At 32.4% G+C, this 20,178-nt stretch overlaps 3 protein-coding genes across 3 annotated transcripts; 2 read left to right on the plus strand and 1 right to left on the minus strand.

Annotated features, from left to right (window-relative positions):
- Nucleotides 1-148: 148 nt before the first annotated feature.
- On the minus strand, nt 149-3,317 carry LOC118030708 (putative pentatricopeptide repeat-containing protein At3g11460, mitochondrial). Its single transcript, XM_035034926.2, has 2 exons — nt 1,053-3,317; nt 149-844 (listed from the first exon to the last, which is right to left on the minus strand). The coding sequence occupies exon 1, from the start codon at nt 3,062-3,064 to the stop codon at nt 1,187-1,189; it is 1,878 nt and encodes a 625-aa protein (XP_034890817.1). The 5' UTR covers nt 3,065-3,317; the 3' UTR covers nt 149-844; nt 1,053-1,186.
- Nucleotides 3,318-9,866: 6,549 nt separating this feature from the next.
- On the plus strand, nt 9,867-17,097 carry LOC118030710 (signal recognition particle subunit SRP54, chloroplastic). Its single transcript, XM_035034929.2, has 15 exons — nt 9,867-10,139; nt 10,238-10,376; nt 10,666-10,733; nt 10,814-10,915; nt 11,314-11,466; nt 11,577-11,654; nt 12,053-12,178; nt 12,308-12,410; nt 13,016-13,116; nt 13,799-13,936; nt 14,018-14,161; nt 14,396-14,471; nt 15,256-15,341; nt 15,451-15,576; nt 16,604-17,097. Exons 1-15 carry the CDS (start codon nt 9,957-9,959, stop codon nt 16,709-16,711), a joined length of 1,731 nt encoding a protein of 576 aa, XP_034890820.1. The 5' UTR covers nt 9,867-9,956; the 3' UTR covers nt 16,712-17,097.
- A 136-nt stretch (nt 17,098-17,233) lies between these two features.
- On the plus strand, nt 17,234-18,616 carry LOC118030711 (uncharacterized). Its single transcript, XM_035034930.2, has 2 exons — nt 17,234-17,662; nt 18,266-18,616. The coding sequence occupies exons 1-2, from the start codon at nt 17,393-17,395 to the stop codon at nt 18,407-18,409; spliced, it is 414 nt and encodes a 137-aa protein (XP_034890821.1). The 5' UTR covers nt 17,234-17,392; the 3' UTR covers nt 18,410-18,616.
- Nucleotides 18,617-20,178: the final 1,562 nt, after the last annotated feature.

Below are 20,178 nucleotides of genomic sequence, written 5' to 3' on the forward strand. Positions count from 1 at the left end.
AGTGTATTTGTTAAAGATAAAAATCACCGAACTGGATTAACTAACCTCCAGTTTTTTCAAACAATTGATGCTGAGGAGTGGAAAATCCTGACTCCTGAGACTATCCTTGTCAAAATGTTAAGAAGTATTAAATGAAAGCAAGAGAGGCTACAGAATTCTTGACCTTCCTATGATCAGGAATCAACAATGAATGACCAATGAGAAAAGAAACAAAAAGTAGTTTTAACTTCCACCAATCATAACATTAGAAATTTGAATTAATGCTGATCAAAGCTCCTCATTGGAGCCAGTGGGTTAGCCCGGATTGTAGGCATCCCACCCTGCGTGTGCAAGGTCACCAATAATCCTGGCAGCATTACAAATTTGAACACGACCTACAAGTTACCTAGAAACTTGAATTAGTGAATTAGTGCTGACCAAAGCTCGTCATTGGAGCACGTGGGTTAGCTAGGATTGAAAGCATGTTGCAAGGCACCCGAGGTTTGAGCTCACATCCCTTCTGTCGAGGGCCATGCGCTCTTCTTCTTCACAGCAATGCCCAACCCTGCCACTTGCCTGTGGGTGGTCTTTCAAACTATTTGAAATTCTCTATTAATGCAACTAGCCTTGTTCCAGCAATTAAACTGCGATCACTGATGAATGACCTGATCTTCTAACTAGTTGTAAGTTACCAGAATGCAGAATAATGTCTTAAGAAATCAATCTCAGTAACCTTCATCAACGATAATTTGCAGAATAAAGCCTACGGCTGACAGGCGAAGATATTTGAGAAAATAGTACAACCAACCAGACAAGCAAACCTAATGTTGAGTATCCAATGTTGCAGAATCAAACCAACCCTGACCTTTTTTTTGTGATTTACGTGGGTGTCCGGGCCAGCTTGCGCGCACCACGACTAATCTCACGGTTCACTGAACATCCTGCAAACCCAGTGAGCATGTAAGGCACCGCGGGGGTGACAGGCGTGCACGGTGAGGTTTGAACCCAGGATGCAGAGGAAGGGAACATGTCCCTTCAACCGCTGGGCCAAGACCTCAAGTGCCAACCCTGACCTTTTTAATTGCACACTGTCCTGGTTTATCGAGAAGAATTGTTGTTGGGTTCTTGTAACCTGTGCCCAGAAAAATCGTTCTTGTTTTTGCTGTGTTTGACTTGGCTCTACAAATATAAAAACCTCAAGTGAGTATTACCAGTACTCTTTGCAAGAACAGAATCCATTCTTGAAATGGTGAAAGCGGGTTGCATCTCTGACAACAAATTGACGATCCACAATCTTGCTAACCAATTTTATGAACAAGTGACAATCTCCGCATATCCTAAGATTTTTTATAATAATAATCTCTGTTTCTTTCCTGGTGTTTAAGAGTGCAAATGCAACAGCCAACTTTTCGCTATGCACACCCATACTATTAAGATATTCTTCTCTTCTCTCATGATCGTTCTTCTTACATCCATCAAGGTCCTTCACCAAATTTTCTAACTCATTCAACTTTTTGTATATTTCATTTGTTTGAGGATGATTTCTATCTCCAGCAAAGAAAAGGTGAACTCTCCCTTTAAATTCTACATAACTACACCCTGGATCCTTTTTGAGCTTCCGCTCCCTCATCAACATCCGAACTCTCAGTATCCCCTCCAAATTCCTTGCCTCAGTATATACATTAGATAACAAAACATAGTAGCCAGTATTTGTAGGTTCAAGCTCAATTACCCGCTCAAAAGCCAACTCTGCTAACTCTACATTTCTGTGGATTTTACAAGCACCCAAAAGGGCCCCCCATAATGCACCATCAGCTCTCACTTGCATAGACTCAATAAGCTCCCGGGCCTCATTGAGCCGACCTGCACGTCCTAAAAGATCCACCATACAAGAGTAATGCTCTGCACCAGGCCGCAACCTGTACTTCCTCTCCATGACACCAAAATAATCCAACCCTTTGTTAGTCAATCCTGCATGACTGCATGCAGACAAAACACTTACAAAAGCTGTGCCATCAGGTTTAATTCCACCCCTAATCATCTCATCAAAAAGCTCCACGGCAACCTCTCCTTGTCCATGCATTCCATACCCACCTATGATTGCCGTCCATGAAACTACACTTTTCACTGGCATGCCATCAAATATATCCCTAGCCTTTTTCAAATTACCACATCTCGCATACATATTAATCAAAGCATTATTCAAAAACGGATTTGAGCTAAACCCAAAACCCTCCATTTTCCTCTCTACCTCCTTACCAACACTAAGTGCACCAAGATGAGCACAAGAAGAAAGAACCCCAACAAGTGTTACAGGGTCAGGACAAAACCCTTTCGATTCCATCTCCTTATAAAGTTCCAAAACATTATTAGCAAGCCCGTTTTGAGCATACCCATTAATCATTGCATTCCAAGTGATCAACCCTTTCCGCGGCATTTCATTAAACAGCTTCCTTCCACAATCAATTTCCCCACTTTTCACATACATTGTAAGCAAACAATTCCCAACAGATGAATCCATATCCAAACCAAACTTCACACAAAAACCATGAACACTCATCCCCAATCCCAAATTCCCCGGGATCCCACAAGGCTGAACCAAACCCAACATCGTAACCCCATTAATTTCCACGCCCAATTCCCTCATTTCACAAAACAACACGACCACATCTTTAACTCTAGAATTCAATGCATAACCAGATAACAAAGAATTGTAACAAACGGTTAATTTTCTCGATTGAGGATTTTCATCAAACAATTTGCGTGCATTATCGATCAAGCTGCACTTACCGTACATAGATATCAAAGAGGTTTGTACAAAAGGTTCTAATAAGCACCCGGTTTTAAAGACGTGACAATGGAGCTGTTTTCCCGTGATAGGGAGAGAAAGCGCGGCACAGGATTTGATAGCGAATGGGAAAGTGAAGGCGTTTGGCGATGCCCCAGAGCGGAGCATGTGGAGGTATAGAGAGAGAGCTTTGTTGAAAAGGGATTTGTTTGCTGCTTCTCTTAAAAGGGTGTTCCATTGAGGGTTCCTTGTTGTCGTTGATTGGAGATGGTGATATAGTTTGGTCTTCATAGTCATGACATAGCATGATGGAGATAATAAAAACGGTGGTGAAAGGAGCCGTTTTGACGAGGGAGAATGAGAGGGAAGGAAAACGGCAAAATTCCGGTTGGCCTGGGCGGGTAGAAATATTACATTACACTACAAAGTACAAACATCGGCTTTTACCGTTCCCTGCACACGCAGGTGTAGTGTGGAATACTATAGGACGCCTGCTTTTCTTTGTTTTCATTTTTTTTTCCTTGGTCAGTTATTCATTTTGAACCCCGAAACTTTTTTTTTTTTTTAATTTCAATTTTGCATATGATTTAGATCCTCATAATTCCTTTTGGTTTATGTGATCCTGATAAAGCTAAGGGCCACCTCTCTTTTCTTTCTTTACTGTTTATTAGGCGGGTAAAGGTTCACTTTGATCCTTAATTTTTTATTTTTTTATTTTCCATTCTTGTGTTTTAAAGGTTTAGCTTTTCAACCTAAACTTTGTTTGTTTTGCATTTAATTCTCAAAAATTTGAGAGTAACAGTCACATTTCACAAAAAAAAAAAAAAAGCCAATTTGATGTCAATAGATTTTTCTTATTGAGAGGAGAGTCATTAAAGTGTTTTTGAGTTTATATCTCACTAAGAAAGTAAAATGGGTAAAATGAGAATTTTTGCATTTTTATTTTATATTTTTGGATCAATTTAAATGTATTTTAGGGTTAGAAATTGGTTATTAAGCTTCTTGCAATGTTTATTAGGTGTTTTCATATGATAATTAATTGAAAAATAACTTTTTAGCCTTTTCTTTAAAGGAAAAAAACTAGACGAATAGACAACACATCATTTATTTATTTTTCTTTAATAAAAGACGAGTAATGTGTCACATCATTTACCTTTAAACATAAAATAATAATATAAAATGCTAGGTGCAATGGCCTAGCCTAATAGGCCCACACACATAATGTGCCTTTATATGTTGGGCTAGGCATATAAGGTTGAGTCCTCACTGTTCTGTCCTTTCTATTAAAATGGTGAAGACAAACTTGGTCACCCTATATAAGGGTAAGGATAGGGCCTTTGGTGGCCTGATAAAGACATTATTAACAAATACTCTATAATGTATAGGTTTTTCACTTTAGTAGTTTTTTTTTTTTTTTTTTTTACTTTTGTTTCTTCTTCTTTTTTACCTTTTTCCCTTTTTTTTTAATTCAAAATTGACTTATTTTTCTTTTTTTATTAATTTTTTTAAAATTATGTTTGCTAATTTTTTTAAATATTGAGCTGGTTGAAAATTTAACTATGTAGTTTTTTTCTTTAAAACATTATGGATTGCTATAATATTCTCATACATTGTTTTTTTTTTATGATTTATTTGTTCTTTTTTTAAAAAATGGTCTTTGTAGATTTTTTTTTTTATATTAAGTTGGTTGAAAATTTAGCTTTGTAGTTTTATTTAAAAAAAAAAACAAAATAATATGAATTGCTACAATGTTTCCCCTACATAGTTTTTTTTTGCTACATTGTTTCCTCATATATTTTTTTAAAAAATTATTTTTATCGAATTTATTTTTTCAATATTAAGCTGGCTGGTAATCTAGTTTTAGCTTTCCCCACATGTTTTTTTTGTTTGTTTTTTTTTCCAAAATTTTCATTTTTTACATTTGTTTTTGTTTTTTTCATAATTATTTTTGTTGATTTTATTTTTTTTACTATTGAGTTGGTTGAAAATTTAGTTTTTTTAGTTTTTTTCTTTAAAACATTATAGCTTTCCCCACGTCTTTTTTTTCGCTTTTGTTTCTTTTTTTTTTTACATGTTTTTTTTTTCATTTTTTTTATCCAAAATTGACTCTCTTTTTTTAAATAGTCTTTATCGATTTTTTTTATATATATTGAGCTGGTTAAGAACTTAGCTTTGTAGCTTTTTTTCAAAAAAAAAAAAAAAACATCTTGGATTGCTACAGTGTTTCCCTTACATAGTTTTTTGTTTGGCTGCAGTGTTTCCCCCATATATTTTTTTTTAAATTATCTTTGTCGAATTTATTTTTTCAATATTGAGTTGGTTGAGAATTTAGCTTTAGCTTTTGCTTTCCCCACTTTTTTTTTTCATTTTTTTAAATTTTTTTCAAAATTGTGTTTCTTCTTTATATTTTTTTTCATGATTATTTTTGTTGATTTTATTTTTTACTATTGATCTGATTGAGAATTTATTTTTTTCTTTAAAACACTAGATTACTATAGTGTTTCTCTACATGGTTTTTTATTAAATAATTTTTTTTTTCAGAATTATCTTTGTTGATTTTATTTTTTTCAAATTAAGCTAATTGAGAATTTAACTTTGTAGTTATTTAAAACACTGTAGATTGCTACAATGTTTTTCCACATGATTTTTGTCTTGCTATAGTGTTTCCCTACATGTTTTTTTTATCGATGTTGTTTTTTCAAATATGTTTTTGTCAAATTTATTTTTTTCATACTGAGCCGGTTGATAATTTAGCTTTTTTTTCTTAAAACATCGTTGATTGCTAAGTATTTTCCCATATGATTTTTTTTGTTATGTTTTTTTTTTAAATTGTCTTTGTTGTTTTTATTGTTTTTAATATTGAGCTTGTTAAAAATTACAATTGTAGATTTTCTCATGTAACACTATAGATTGTTATAGTGTTTCCCTGCATGTTTTTTTTTTCCTTTTGTTTTTTTTATATTTGTCAAAATTATCTTTGTAGATTTTTTTTTAATATTGAGCTGGTTGAGAATTATAATTGTATATTTCCTCACAAAACACTATAGATTGCTAGAGTGTTTTCTTAAATGACTTTAATATTGAGTTGATTGAAAATTTAGCTTTAACTTTCCCCACATGTTTTTTTTTTCATTTTTTTATTATTTGCTTTTTGCTTTTTTTTTTCTTCCAAAATTGTCATCTTTTTTTTTTCATAATTGTTTTTGTCGATTTTTTTTTTAATATTAAGTTAGTTGAGAATATAACTTTCTAGTTTTTTCCTTTAAAATATTGTGGATGATAACAGTTTTTTTTATATAATTTTTTTTCACAAATCCATGATAATGCACAAATATACCATAAGCCCATCGCTCGGGCATGTCACCTAGTACAATTTAATCACTGTAAGGACGGTACAATAAAAAATGTTAAGACACGTGAGTTTTTTCATGGCTATAAGAAAGGTAATCAATGCTAAATCAAGGTAAACGATGCTAGTGAAATATGGATTTATAAGGAACGATGACCAAGCAATATGGAAAAGTATTTGATAGGGCATGGGAGAGGAAACAATAGGTTATACATAGTTAGGGTTTGCATAAATGAGGGGAAGAAAAAGAAAAAAAAGGGTATAGATATCTGGGAACTCAAACGAAAATGTTTGGAACGTCCAAAGGGATGCATGGTTTTTAATGTATTTTTCACTTTAGTCCTTCCTTATCTCTAATTCATGCAATCAAGGACAAGTCAAGCCAAATCATAAGATTTCTTCTCAATTAGGTCTCTGGATGAAATCATATAGCACATTTAAAATACCTGCCTTTTACTTTTCCATCCTTGGTTCTTTAATTCCTTTAATTTTAGTCAAATCAACTACCCAACTCAATTTATTTTCTCTAATTGAATTCTTGATTAAATAAATAGGACCTCTTGAGTCTGTCAACTTGTCATTTTGATATTTGATTCTTTAATTTTTTCAATTTAGCTAAATTCAACATTTTCCTTCAATTTTCTTTCAAATAAACCCCTTAAATGCATTCCCAATCAATCTTGAAATAACTTTTCTTGTTCAATTTTTTGAAAGTTTGATTTGAAAATAATTTTTACAATTTTTCTTCAAATATATGTTGTTGAAGGTATTTTATCTTTGACCAAATACATAATTTTTTTTAAAACAAATGAAGGGGTAAAAAAGGGTTATGAAAACTTAGTTTTTTACTTTCAATTTGATCCTTCAAAATTTAGTTAATTTTAGGTTAGGGTTAATGATTTGACTTAGTTAGCATTACAAGGGTTTCCCACAATGTTTAAAAAATGTTTTGATATTACATTGATGCTTGATTTTGTAAAATCAAACTTAATTTAATTGATTAAATATAATTAGAATTGTAAGGAAAAAAATTAACATTGGAACAAATTCACACTCTTTTTTCCTCGATTTAGCATTGTTGAGGCGCGTTTTAAGCACTTTTATTCTCCGTACTATTTTTTCTTCATTTGTTTACAATTTTAAATCCTATTTTTTAAGGTTTTTATATTTTGATCCAATACTTAACTTTCTTCACATTTTGACCCTTGAGTTTGAAAAGGGAAAGAGAGAGTTTGTGGAAAATGAAAAGGAGCTCGATTGTTTGATTGAAAATAGACAAATTTGGTGTTAAAGTGTTTCTCTTGATGATAAGGGTGACATTGAGGTATTTTTGGGCTTTCATATAGCTTGAAACAGTAGATCATGGTGAATAAAGAGTTTTTCACTTGGTTGATTTTGTGTTTTAAGCTATTTTTTAGATTGATAAAATGGTTTTTTAATTTTGTTTTAGAATGTTTTCAGGTGAGTGTGTTGAAAAATAGGTTTTAGACAAAAACAAAACCCTGTTAATTTTTTGACCACCTTTAAGGTGCCTAGATTCTAGGTTGGTGGGCAATAAGTTGACTCTCATTATAAGCGACATGTTACTTTTTTTTAAAAAAAAAAAAAAGACAAACAAGAAAAAATATAATTAACCCAAGCATGCAAGCCTGCCCCAAACACACACAAGTGGGCTTTTTTATTTTAAGGCCCAAGTACATTGGCCAACCCATACCTTAGCCCGATCTATTTTTTTTGTCCGTTTACTCTTTTTTTTTTTGTAACTACTTCATTTTTTGTCAAATTAATCCTTTTACATTTAGTTAATTTTAGGTTAGAGTTAATGATAGTTAACTTCGTGAAGCTTTCCAGAGATTGTTAAAAAAAAATAATTTTTTAATTTCATTCTTTAATATTAAGCTTTTCTTGATTTTTTTTTCATTTGCATCCTTCAACATTTGATTAGATGGAAATTTGACTTTGTAATTTATTTTGATTTACTTTTTATAGAGTTATTGCAATGTCAAATAAATATCATGATATTAGATTGATAATCGATTTTACAAGTGTTGTTCTTTATGTTACAAGAACCTTTTTGAATAGAAAATGATTCTACAACATAAAGACAACAACCAATATTCCTTATAAAAATAATTAGGCATATGATTTAATAATGTGATGATTTTGATAAGATTGTATTAATTTGACAATTTAATAATATTTATATTTGCTTTTTAAAATAATTTTTAGTGTTTTGGTTGTCAAAAATAAAATTTTAATAGAAAAATTACATCAAGTCTCCTATAGTTTGATCATTTTTTTTCGCTTTGCATGTATGCTTTAAAAATTTACACTTTACAATAAAATCAAAATTTAAAATAAAATAAAATAAATAAATTTATTATCATATGTAATACAACACAAATACATAAACTACATGTCTATCTAGTGTATACAAATTTGGGTTCTCCCTTAAGACTCTTCTTCTTCCTTTTTATGTTTAATTAAAATGTTTTGATTGGAAATTGAGTTTTTTAAAGAATTTGTTCCCCCCCACGGGAGTATTTGAGGGAGAGTCAATTGATTTTATGTTAATAGAGTCTTGATGTTTGCCATGGAAAGAGAGTCACTAAAAGATAGCAAAGTAAGATTATAACTTATCAATATCAAAACAAATGACTTATATATCTCTTGATTTCCAGTTTCATTTTTTAGTAATTATTGATGATTATTTATTTATTTAAATAAATAATTACCAACTTATTTAATTAGATTGTTGCATAAGTTTTTTCTTATTTACATTTAGAATTTTTTATATAAAAAAACATACATATTTATTTAAAAAAAAAACAATTATATAATATGTAGCAAAGCACGTGTTAGCTATTACAATTATTCATAGTTTTTATTTCAAAACAATTAAAATTTATTAATATGTTTTAAAAATTAAATTAAATTAAGTAATTATAATTTTTTAACTTTTATATAAAACTATTCAAATTTTTAAAACCAAAATACTAAAAATAATTACATATAAATAATTCAAAATAATACATTAGAGATTATATAAAAAAATATTATAAAACAGCTGAATAACAAATATGTGGAGCACGTGTCAAAACCTAGTTTATTTTAAGAAATCCATCAGGTATCATCCTAAGGGATTGTCTAATTTCTAAAAGAATTTCTTAGGATTGTTTAATATGTTTGGGCATAAAAAAAATGGTGTTTCTGTAATATATATAAAAAACACGCTATCAATCTCCATTCTCCACCATTATTGTAAAATAATTGTTCTTCCCTTGTTAAATTAATTGATAGCTAGTTTTTTTTTAATTTTAATAATGAAATTGTATATTTAATATTAAAAAATTAATCATTATAATAACAATCTTTATTATTTTCATTTTAAATTTTTTATTATATAAAATATTATCTATTTATAAACTATGTGATATAGAGTAATTTTTTTTAATTTTATTAACATGAATGCTTAAACTATGTATATCTTAATTAATTTTATAGACTTTAAAGTTAATAATTATATAAATTTTTAATAATTTTTTGAAAAATTAAATTTATAATTATTAAAGAATAAATTTAAAATCCAAGCAGTCTGGCTATGAGTTTTTAATTTTTCTTTTCTTAAATTATAGTGAGGTAATACATGCAATATTGTTAAGTTTTGATATGATATATCCACGTCACAGATTTAGACGGCTCTGATCCAACAAATCAAAATAAAGCCATAGCCGGCGAGTTATCCAAACCAACCATACAGATAAAGAAGGAGATAGAACATACAGATTTTCAACTGATAAAAAATTTGTCAGGGAGCTTGTTACCTTTAGCCTTTAGGCAATGGAGGCTGTACAGTTCTCGACCGTTGCCTCCCGCCATTTCTCTACACCTTCTTTTGCGGGAAACAACAAGAGTTTGTCTTACTATTCAAGTTGTTCAAGAAATTCAGCTAGATCTTCTTGTTCTTCGTGGACTGGCTCAAGCAATAATGTCACTTCGCTTTCTTCAAGAAATTCTTTCACTGTAAGTTCAAGAAAGAAACGAAAAGGACACCCATCTCAGTAAATTTGTCTTATCTTTAATGAACAGATTGGTGTTGCTTTTTTTTTTTTGGTGAACAGAGAGAGATATGGAGGTGGGTGAATTGTAAGAGTGTTGTTACTTTGGGAAGAGAAATGGGGGGTGGCGTGATCAAAGCAGAGATGTTTGGTCAGTTAACTAGTGGCCTTGAATCTGCTTGGAACAAGCTCAAAGGAGAAGGTTTGAGCTTACATACTGTCTGTGTGCACTTCAATTAGTTTTGTTGTTTTTTTTTTTTTTTTTTCCTGTTAAAAAACGTTAGCGACTTTATGCATCAATCAATGTGTTTTTAGTTATTAAAGTGCATCAAATTTAGCAAGCTATAAAAAGGAAAGCATTGATTTTGGTGTCTATAGATGGATTACAATTGTGGGTTTCTTTTCTCCTTTTGTATTAAAATGTTTCACTCAGCCAGGTTGTTGGTGTTTGGCCTTTGTTTATGGTTGAATATTTATCTTTCCTGTTGCAGAGGTTTTGACTAAGGAAAATATTGCGGAGCCAATGAGGGATATAAGAAGAGCTCTACTGGAAGCAGATGTAAGTGAATTTGTAAACTAGAATTTGAGTTTCTTTAAATGCTTTTTGAAAAGAAAAGAATATGATTGGTCTATTAACAGGTAAGCCTTCCTGTTGTTCGAAGGTTTGTGCAATCAGTCGGTGACCAAGCTGTTGGTGTTGGCCTCATAAGAGGAGTGAAACCTGATCAGCAATTAGTCAAGGTATAAATTCCTATGAACTAAATACTTCAATCTGAGTGGTTTGTGAAAAAAATGGTGAAATTTCCTTCTTTATGTTTGTGAACTTCATTAAGTTTCAGTGAGTTTTGATGTGGTATATGCTCACTTATTGTTATCATTGGTTGGCGCATCTGGTGCTGTATTCTTCTATTCTTCTGTTTCTGTAAATTATTGTCTTTGTTTTCTAATTTGAACTGAAACTAGCCTGCAGCATGAATAAAAACTCTTAGGAGGCAGTTGACACCACTCTCATTAGATTGATAATGTATTATCAAAGTATTATAAATATTGAGTACATGACTTTAATGTGGAAGTCAAGAACAGCTAGGAAGTCTTTTATCGTGTTTGAATTGGTGGTTATGAATCTTTGGTTCTTGCAGATTGTGCGTGATGAGCTTGTGAAATTGATGGGTGGAGAGGTATCTGAATTGGTCTTTGCAAAATCTGGTCCCACTGTAATATTACTGGCCGGCCTACAAGGTGTTGGGAAGACAACTATTTGTGCAAAGTTAGCTAATTATCTTAAGAAGCAGGTACCTTTTGAAAGCCACAACTTGGTTAGTGTGGTGTTTTAGTTTGCTTTGATAAGATTTGTGTTATGCTTAATTATATTGTTGACACTAGTATGTGATGTCAACCACAGGGGAAGTCTTGCATGCTTGTTGCAGGAGATGTGTACAGACCTGCTGCCATTGATCAACTTGTTATTTTGGGTGAACAGGTATTAAATACTGATTGTCAAAAAATTGCTTTAGTACCTACGGGAAGAGTACTGGATTAATGCTGTTGTATGCTGTCAGCATTTGCCTACCTTTTCGATTTTGCCTAAGATGTCAAGTAAAATGTGCAAATATATTTATTGAGCATTTTTATTAGCAGAGATTGGCACTTTTACCAAGTAGTGATGCTAATTTTGACAGAAAAGGCAACAGTTATTCTTGTTTTGTACTCCAAGATGGAGTACTAAATATGATGTTTCTCACTAACTTGATGTGAACTAACTTCCATATTTGTCAAGTTACTGTGGTTATATGAGTTAGTTGTTTTACTTTCATAATATATCTTTGTGATTTTTGGATATTAATCATTGTTCTTATATGTAGTTGTGGCTTTTGACAGGTAGGGGTGTCTGTTTATACTGAAGGAACCGATGTTAAACCTTCAGAAATAGCCAGGAAAGGTTTAGTGGAAGCCAAAAAGAAGAACATAGATGTGGTCATAGTAGACACTGCGGGAAGGCTTCAGGTTAATACTTTCTTTGTGTGTCTGGTCTTCTAGATAGTTACAAAATATGCCCTGTGACTCTCTGTTTGGGCAGCACTTATCAGTTTATGATTTCACTGGAATACATTCTATTTTCAAAATGTTTAACAGATAGACAAAGCGATGATGGATGAGCTGAAAGATGTTAAAAGGGTATTGAATCCAACGGAAGTTTTGCTTGTTGTGGATGCAATGACTGGGCAAGAAGCTGCTGGTACAGTGGCTTTCACTGTTCTTTGATAATGGTCAATTAATTTGATTATTGTTTAAACTGCTAGTCACAGTCTTTCTCTAGATATAAAATCTACGGATTAATGAAGTAAACTTTTTGTCTTGCAAAATGCTCCTATAATGTCTCATGAGCTATTGATTTCTTATTTGTTTATACACAAATAACATAGGTACATCACATGTGTGTAAAAAATATGATAAAACTTTTTACTTCTCTGTTGCTAACAATCATTGATAATTTTTTCCATAATAATTGAAAGAACCATTTTGCTCATTCTACCTAAAGCTTGTACCAATAGAACCTCTGTGAATTTTCTGTTCTTGATCAGTTTTTTATGCTAACCTTCAGCTTTCTGATGAATCCATTGTAAAGTAAATTGGCAAACCTATAGGTTATAGCCATACATTGTTTTTCCTTGGTAGGTCATATGGGCTTCAATCTATAATCCTATCATGCAGTGCAGTTCTTATTAGCAATTTTTTGCTTCTGTCCATCTTATAATCTTAAGCAAATGTGCAGAACTTACTCTCACACTTACAATTACAATTCTTACTTCATGGATACTTTTTCTTTGGGTAAATCCACAGCCTTGGTTACAACGTTCAATCTGGAAATTGGAATTACGGGTGCCATTTTGACCAAACTAGATGGGGATTCTAGAGGTGGTGCAGCTCTGAGTGTTAAAGAGGTCTGCATTTGAATTCCCTTATATATATATATATATATATATTATTTTTTTTTTTTTGCATTATTTTATAGCAGCCTCAAATCCATGCAAAGGGTGAGTTTATGTGACTATAAGACTACAACAAATGTTAGCATAGATTTTTTTTCATTATTTTATAGCAGCCTTGAATTCATGCGAGGATGAGTTTTTGTGACTATAACTAAACTTAGCATAACTTTCTGTTCATTTTATGATATCTTTTGTATCTTCTTTGTTTGTCTGGGAACTTTCATAAAGTTGATTGCTTTTCTGATAAGGAGTTGTGATGGTTGTCTGTAAGATTAAGGCCCTGGGATAATGTTATGGGGAAATCAGAAATGAACTCCTTGACCTTTTTGAAAAAATTGAAACCAGTCAGCTGAGTAACTGGTCAATTTAGAGAAAATTGTTTATCCAGTTCAGTTTTATCAAGATCACCTAAAATCTGGTTCTATTGGGCGTATCACTGCGTTAAGAGAGAAGAGAGATTTAGCAGGAAATGAACTCACTTGTCTCTCTATCATGCACACATACAGAGATTCAGTGCAGAACATAAGTAATTGATGAATGGAAATGTTGTAGGTTCTGGCTGGTCTCATCTTTATTCAGTGCATAGTACAGAGATTACATATATACTAAGTATTTAGTTGTTTAATGATGACAGATATCGGGAAAGCCAATCAAACTTGTAGGACGCGGAGAGCGAATGGAGGATCTTGAACCTTTCTACCCAGATCGAATGGCTGGACGCATCTTAGGAATGGGAGATGTTCTGTCCTTTGTTGAGAAGGCTCAAGAAGTTGTAAGTTTTAGTGAATCACATTTCTATTTCTTTTGAAGTGAGTGCATCTCAGTGCAATTCTTAGTTGATTTGTCTGTACAGATGCAACAAGAAGATGCTGAAGATTTGCAGAAGAAGATTATGAGTGCCAATTTTGACTTCAATGATTTCCTAAAGCAAACTCGTGCTGTTGCTAAGATGGGTTCCATGACTCGTGTCCTAGGGATGATCCCAGGAATGGCAAAGGTATGAAAGTCTGGTATAACTTCAATATTTTTTCAGAGTTACTGTGTTTGTTGGTTGTTTTAAGAAATTTATGCTCTAATTTTTGGATTGGTGATTTAGAAATCATTGAAGATTCAATTCATGAACCTAGATGATGGAAGTGGCTATATTTATGTGGCTCATCACTCTTCCTTGTAAGTCTGTATACTTGTGGAAGAAGCTTCATTTGACTTTGCTATGTGTGCATGCAAACAGGTTACTCCTGCACAAATTCGAGAAGCAGAGAAGAGTTTAAAGATAATGGAAGGAATGATCGAAGCGATGACTCCTGGTCTCTTCTTCCACGTGCTCTTTGTTATAACTGCTTTTGACATATAAAACCTGGACAAATTGGAAACATATATAAAGTTACATAGCGGTGATAAGACACTAGAGCTTTTGGTACAATTGCCCTCATTTAGTCCAGCACCCTATAATCCTCTTATCAATAGTTCTTTCTTTAAATATACTCTGGTGAAACTTCAATCCAATACTTGACTGTCATTAATCTTTTATGTTATAAGAAACTTTGTTGGTAAGGATTCAATAATTCAGTACTTTCTTGATCAGAGTATTGCATTACAAGTTTTTTCTGATTTGCTTTGAAAATAACCAAAGACAGCAAACCTTATTATCTGGCCCAGTATGCATAGGCTTACTTGGTTTTTCTAGTGACTACAGTATTCGGAAAATTAGAACTTATTTCAAACATGCTGATAAAGCCTGACAGTGTTGTCTTCCGAGGATTTAATATTTTTTTTCTTTCTGCTCCTCACACACCTATTGTTCATACTTTCAACTTAGACATGCCTTTGTTCATTGTTTGTCGTAGATGCTAAACACACCGCAATTAACAAAAGCCAGGCTTTTGGAGTCAGATTTGCTTGTTGGATGATTCTCTAGTTGAAATTTATCTAATAACTTATTCAATTCAACCAAAGTGTAGAAATTTGGTTCTAATTTCACAGGATTATGTATTATATGTCTTTTCCTTCTATGCGATACAGTTTGCACATGCTTAACCCTTCAGAATATCCAGTCCTTGTAGTGTTTTCTGATTTTTTGTTTATTTACAGAGGAGAGAGAGAAACCAGAATTGTTAGCAGAATCTCCTCAAAGGAGGAAAAGAATTGCTCAGGCTTCTGGAAAAACAGAGCAGCAGGTATGCACACTTTCCACTTGATGTGTGTGCTGGAAAACAATGGAGGTTCTGTACTTGTGTAATTCAGCTGTTTACTTTTGCATGGGTGTGCTTGTGATATCAAAACTAGGTGAGTCAACTGGTTGCTCAACTCTTTCAAATGCGTGTTCGTATGAAGAACCTAATGGGTGCAATGGATGGCGGATCTATTCCTTCTCTGAGCAATCTTGAGGATGCACTAAAAACCGAACAGAAGGTACCTTATCTGCTTATGTGTGTATATATTTTTTCTTTACATGCTTTAATGTTTGGTTTGCTGTTCAATTCCCACATGATTATAGACATTGGTAAAGGGTTTCTGAGGCATACTGGTTGTTCAGAATGTTCTCAGTAATTCTAAAAAGAATATACAAGTTCTGCTATTCAGTTCTTATTGTTACTTTTACCACCCACTTTTGTGACATCCTCATTATGCATAAATTTTTTCGAAGGCCGTGAAACTATGAATACAATAAATATCACGAGTGAAAAGTTTTTTCGGTTCAACATTGAGTTGATTAATGAGACCAACAATTTAAATCGCTCTTCATTTCATGTTGTCGCATAAATGAGCCAGTGGTCTCTATTTCTTTGTTTTACTAAATCTGTTTAGACAAGAGAAAGCTAGTTTAAGTGGATTGTGGAAGTGCTTTTTGGATAGCAGAATATTTCTACGCAGGCACATGTTGCTGTGATTGTGGCCTATTCGAGGATTGGCTAATAAACATGTCAGCAATACAGATTAATAAAATTAACCATTGAGAAAGTAGAGATCTCTCTCTTATCTTTACACTCTGGTTAGGGAGAATGGAAGGAAAATTTTCCCTTGCATGATCTGCTGCTCGATTCACTTAGATGACTCACAAAACCAAACAAGAAGCTAAATAATATCTTATTTGGATATTTAGTGATAGTATGGCATGTCAAAATACTGTCAGGATGGTAAATTGAGCTTGCTTCTTTTAAGCAATCTTTTTTTATCAGGAGAAAACTTATCTGTGCCTTTTGAATTTTATTTTATTTTTCCTATTTACAGAACTTCTCTGCAACTTGCAAAACGTAAAAGACATTAATAACTTGCATGGTCCTTACACCTATAATTGTACAAATTTTGCGATTCCCATGTTTGAAGGCATTAAGAATATCGGACACCTGAAGAGAAACTATAAAGCTAACTCGAATCCATCTGATAAGTCCTCATCCTAATCTATCTTTTTTGTCTTTTTGGATATTTCCTGGACAAGGCTTCTCCTGGTGCTGCAAGGAGGAGGAGAAAATCTGAATCAAGGAGGCGATTTGTTGACTCGGCATCATCAAGGCCAAGTCCTCGTGGTTTTGGATCAAGTAATTAGGAGCTTAAGCTGGCAGGCGCTGCAAGAATGACTTGAAGCAAACGAATCATAGCCCCAGTCCTTTTACGAGTTCTCACATATCTCCACTCATCATGAAGGTAGAGTTCAAAGCTCGCTGAGATTAAGGGACTTGATAGTTAGTGACAATTCTCTTCATGAATACAAATTTTTGAGACAATAATGTTTTCAACCGTCCTCGTGGCGAAGAACCATGCATTAATGCCTGTTTAAGAATTCAGATGTGAATGTATTAGTGGAGAACAGAGGCTGAGATGAAATCATGTTTTTCTGGTAATATTTTTAGTACACAAACTGTTGTGTAATCTGTAATGACTGGTGTTCATCGCTTACGTTCTACCCAATAGCAGGGCTTTTTTTTTTTTTTTTTTTTTGTGTTATTGTCTGTTGAAGGTATCCAGTTCATGATTCTCAGACCACATGTGCACTTTCTTTCTGCTGTACTTGTAGTCTTACAGATGTTACTTGAGAATTGGTGGCTATCTACATCAAAACAATGACAAAAGAAGCTAAGCTCCAAGGACAATTTTGTCATTATGTACATCCAAGAAATAGTTGAATCTGACAGATTTCCCGGGAAGTTGTGATTCTTGTGAACAAAGAAGAGAAAGTCCTTAAGATCCCAAAACAGTACCAATCTTTTAGCATCTGATTACCAGGGGCATGACACAACAAACTATTTATTTAAAAGCCCAGTTTTATAGGTCCCTTCCTTTTCAGTTTTTCCTCTTCTTCCTTGGCAAGCAAAAGAGAGAACGAAAAGGTTACACCTACTTGAAAGACAGATTTATGAGGGAAGAAACAATGGCAATAGATAGAGCATCATCATTTCCAGAGGCTGATGTTGATGAAGCATTGAACCCTAGCCAAAACAAGGAGTTTGAAGTTGATCCTGTATCATCAGATATTGCCACTTCAAAGGAGACTCGGCAGGTACTGTTGCAGTTTGCACTCAATTCAACCAATCTTTACACGCAGTACAGGAGGAAATAGACATCAATCAAAACTGTGGCTGTTCTTCTTTTTTTGACCATTTATTATTTGAATTTCTATATGGACTCGTACATTTTTAGGTTCTGATATTGAAAATTAGCGTGTCCACAAAGGCTACGCAAATCTTGATTTATTTTATGCTCATCTGATGATAAAAAGGGATCTGCAAATCGTATGTTCATGCATACAGAAAACCATCAGTCCCTTCAGTCCCCAATTTAATATATATAAATTTGTTGTGAAATGACATCTGAAGATTTGAAAGTCATCTGCTTGTTTGGTAATATAAGCTTTCAAGGTATGAACATGCCGGCAAAAATGCATTCCATTGGCATATTGATATGCCCAAAAACATGATTTTTTTTTCTCATAGCAGTCCAAAAGGTCTCATTGGGAAATGATATAATCATGAACATGTGAAAAATCCTGGAGGACATCACTCCTCTTGAATATTTAAGAAAACCTTCATTATGCCTGCTTGTTTTCCCTCTCCTTGTTCCGGCGTCTTTCTTCCGTCTCCAACTAATTTGCATTGCATTGCAGGAACAAGATGCGGCTGCACGGAAAAGCGAAAGGGAAAAGCAGGATGCTATGCATAAACTCAAAACAACCATCTTAGTTTCAGCCATGATCATTGCTGTTGCCGGGGCTGTCTTTGCCGTAACCAAAAAATTGAGAGAGAGATGAAATCACCGGATGGTATTATAAACTCCAGCAAATGCTCAATTTTCCTGACATCTTAAACGTTTTTCAGATAATTTTTTTGTTTTTGAGATCACAAGGCATTCCATTCTTTCTAGGGAACTTTTTTTTTTTTTTTAGCAGTGAAGGATGGGCATGTGCATTCCATATTGCTATGTGAATTACTGCATGTTATAATAATAATAATAATTGAAGGAGAATTTTTTTTTTACTCTCGAGTCTTATTTTTAATAATTGAATTTAAAATGAAATTCAATCATTAAAAATAGTACATAAATAAACTAGAGGATTGTTGATTCTATACTAAAAATAATAAATTAATGTTAATTTTTTTTTCTCTAAAATGCCTATCCATCCAATTTTTTTTTCCAGACCTCTTAAAAAATAAGATAAATGTGATAAGGGTAATATAAAAAATAAATTGAATTTTATCTTTTGAATTTAATTTATTTATATATTGAATTCAATTATAATAAGAATTAAACAACCTATAAATATTTAATTTTGGATGAGTTGCCTTTACAAATTTCTACTGCACGTCAAGGAAATGGAATTCAAGTGGTAGCATAGTTTACACAATTCATATGCGGAGTGAGTAAAGACAGTGAAAAATTAATTAAATCGAGAAAAGTAAAAAAAAATTAAAAAAACCGAATCATAAAAAAAAACGATTAAATTTTTTAAAAAATAACAGGTTCGGTTCGGTTTTGATTTTATAAATCTAAAACTGAAAAAAATCAAATCGAACTCAAACATAAAAAAACCAAAAAAAAATTAAGCTAAACCGCTTTAAACAGGTTTTTGTCCTAAAAAAATTAAAATCAATCAGTTTAAACCGGTTTTGGTTATTTTTTTAAAATTAATTTGATTATTTTTTAATATAAAAATTAAATCAAATAAAAAATGATGACTTGGCATTACTATTTGAAAGATAAAAAAGGAAACTATTAAATGTCTTTTTGATAATGCATGCAGAGCATTATCACATTGTTGGCTTTAACTAAATCAAGATAAAATTTTAAATTTTTTTTATCTTGATTTAGTTAAAGCTAACAAAGTGATAGCGCTCAAATTTACAATCACAAAATGTACTAAAAGGATAGGTAAATCATTATAGCGAATCATAATATCCATTTTTTAAATTTTCATCCTCAAACTCTTTTTTTCTTCAATTGCAGTCTTCTATGTGTAATTTCATGATCAATTTGTCAACATTTGCTAAGGAAATAAAAATAAATAAAAAATAGAGGATCAAAGTGTAAGACAAGGAGAAACCTTATGACTAATCTCAAATTCAATAGCATACTAGAGGTCATTTATCTTGTTTACCTCTGTGCTTCTTAGTAGTTGGATGTTAAGTTTTCGTGTATAGAAGTTGGGAGTTGGCAGTAGCCAAAGCCATAATGCTATCAGCCAACCTTTGAAAAAAATCCTTTGATTTATTATTAATAATAATAATGATTAGAATTTTCTAAGAAAGGAATTTCACCTCAGAAAAATAAGATACTTTATATTAAATTAGACAAACCACCCATTTTCTATGGATATAATAAAATATTGTCACAATGCGTTTAGTTTCAAATTAAAAAAAAAAATTATTGGAAGGAATCATATTTCTATTTCTATTCCACTTTCTTTCAACTAAATAAATAAAAAAGTATATTCCAACCCTATAAAACCAATATTGGCCTTCTTTCATGTCCAGGGCGGAGCTGGTAGCTTTTTACAGGAGAGGTTAAAATTAATATAACAAG

Source organism: Populus alba, chromosome 6 (assembly GCF_005239225.2).
Source record: "Populus alba chromosome 6, ASM523922v2, whole genome shotgun sequence".
Classification (NCBI taxonomy): domain Eukaryota; kingdom Viridiplantae; phylum Streptophyta; class Magnoliopsida; order Malpighiales; family Salicaceae; genus Populus; species Populus alba.

Excerpts from the sequence above, each read along its gene's own strand:
- LOC118030710 (XM_035034929.2), top strand. The coding sequence starts at position 9,957 with ATGGAGGCTGTACAGTTCTCGACCGTTGCCTCCCGCCATTTCTCTACA. Across the intron at positions 10,734-10,813 it reads GAGCTCTACTGGAAGCAGAT|GTAAGCCTTCCTGTTGTTCG; the intron begins GTAAGTGAATTT and ends GTCTATTAACAG. Across the intron at positions 13,937-14,017 it reads TTGAGAAGGCTCAAGAAGTT|ATGCAACAAGAAGATGCTGA; the intron begins GTAAGTTTTAGT and ends TTGTCTGTACAG.
- LOC118030711 (XM_035034930.2), top strand. The coding sequence starts at position 17,393 with ATGACACAACAAACTATTTATTTAAAAGCCCAGTTTTATAGGTCCCTT. Across the intron at positions 17,663-18,265 it reads CTTCAAAGGAGACTCGGCAG|GAACAAGATGCGGCTGCACG; the intron begins GTACTGTTGCAG and ends ATTGCATTGCAG.
- LOC118030708 (XM_035034926.2), bottom strand. The coding sequence starts at position 3,064 with ATGACTATGAAGACCAAACTATATCACCATCTCCAATCAACGACAACA.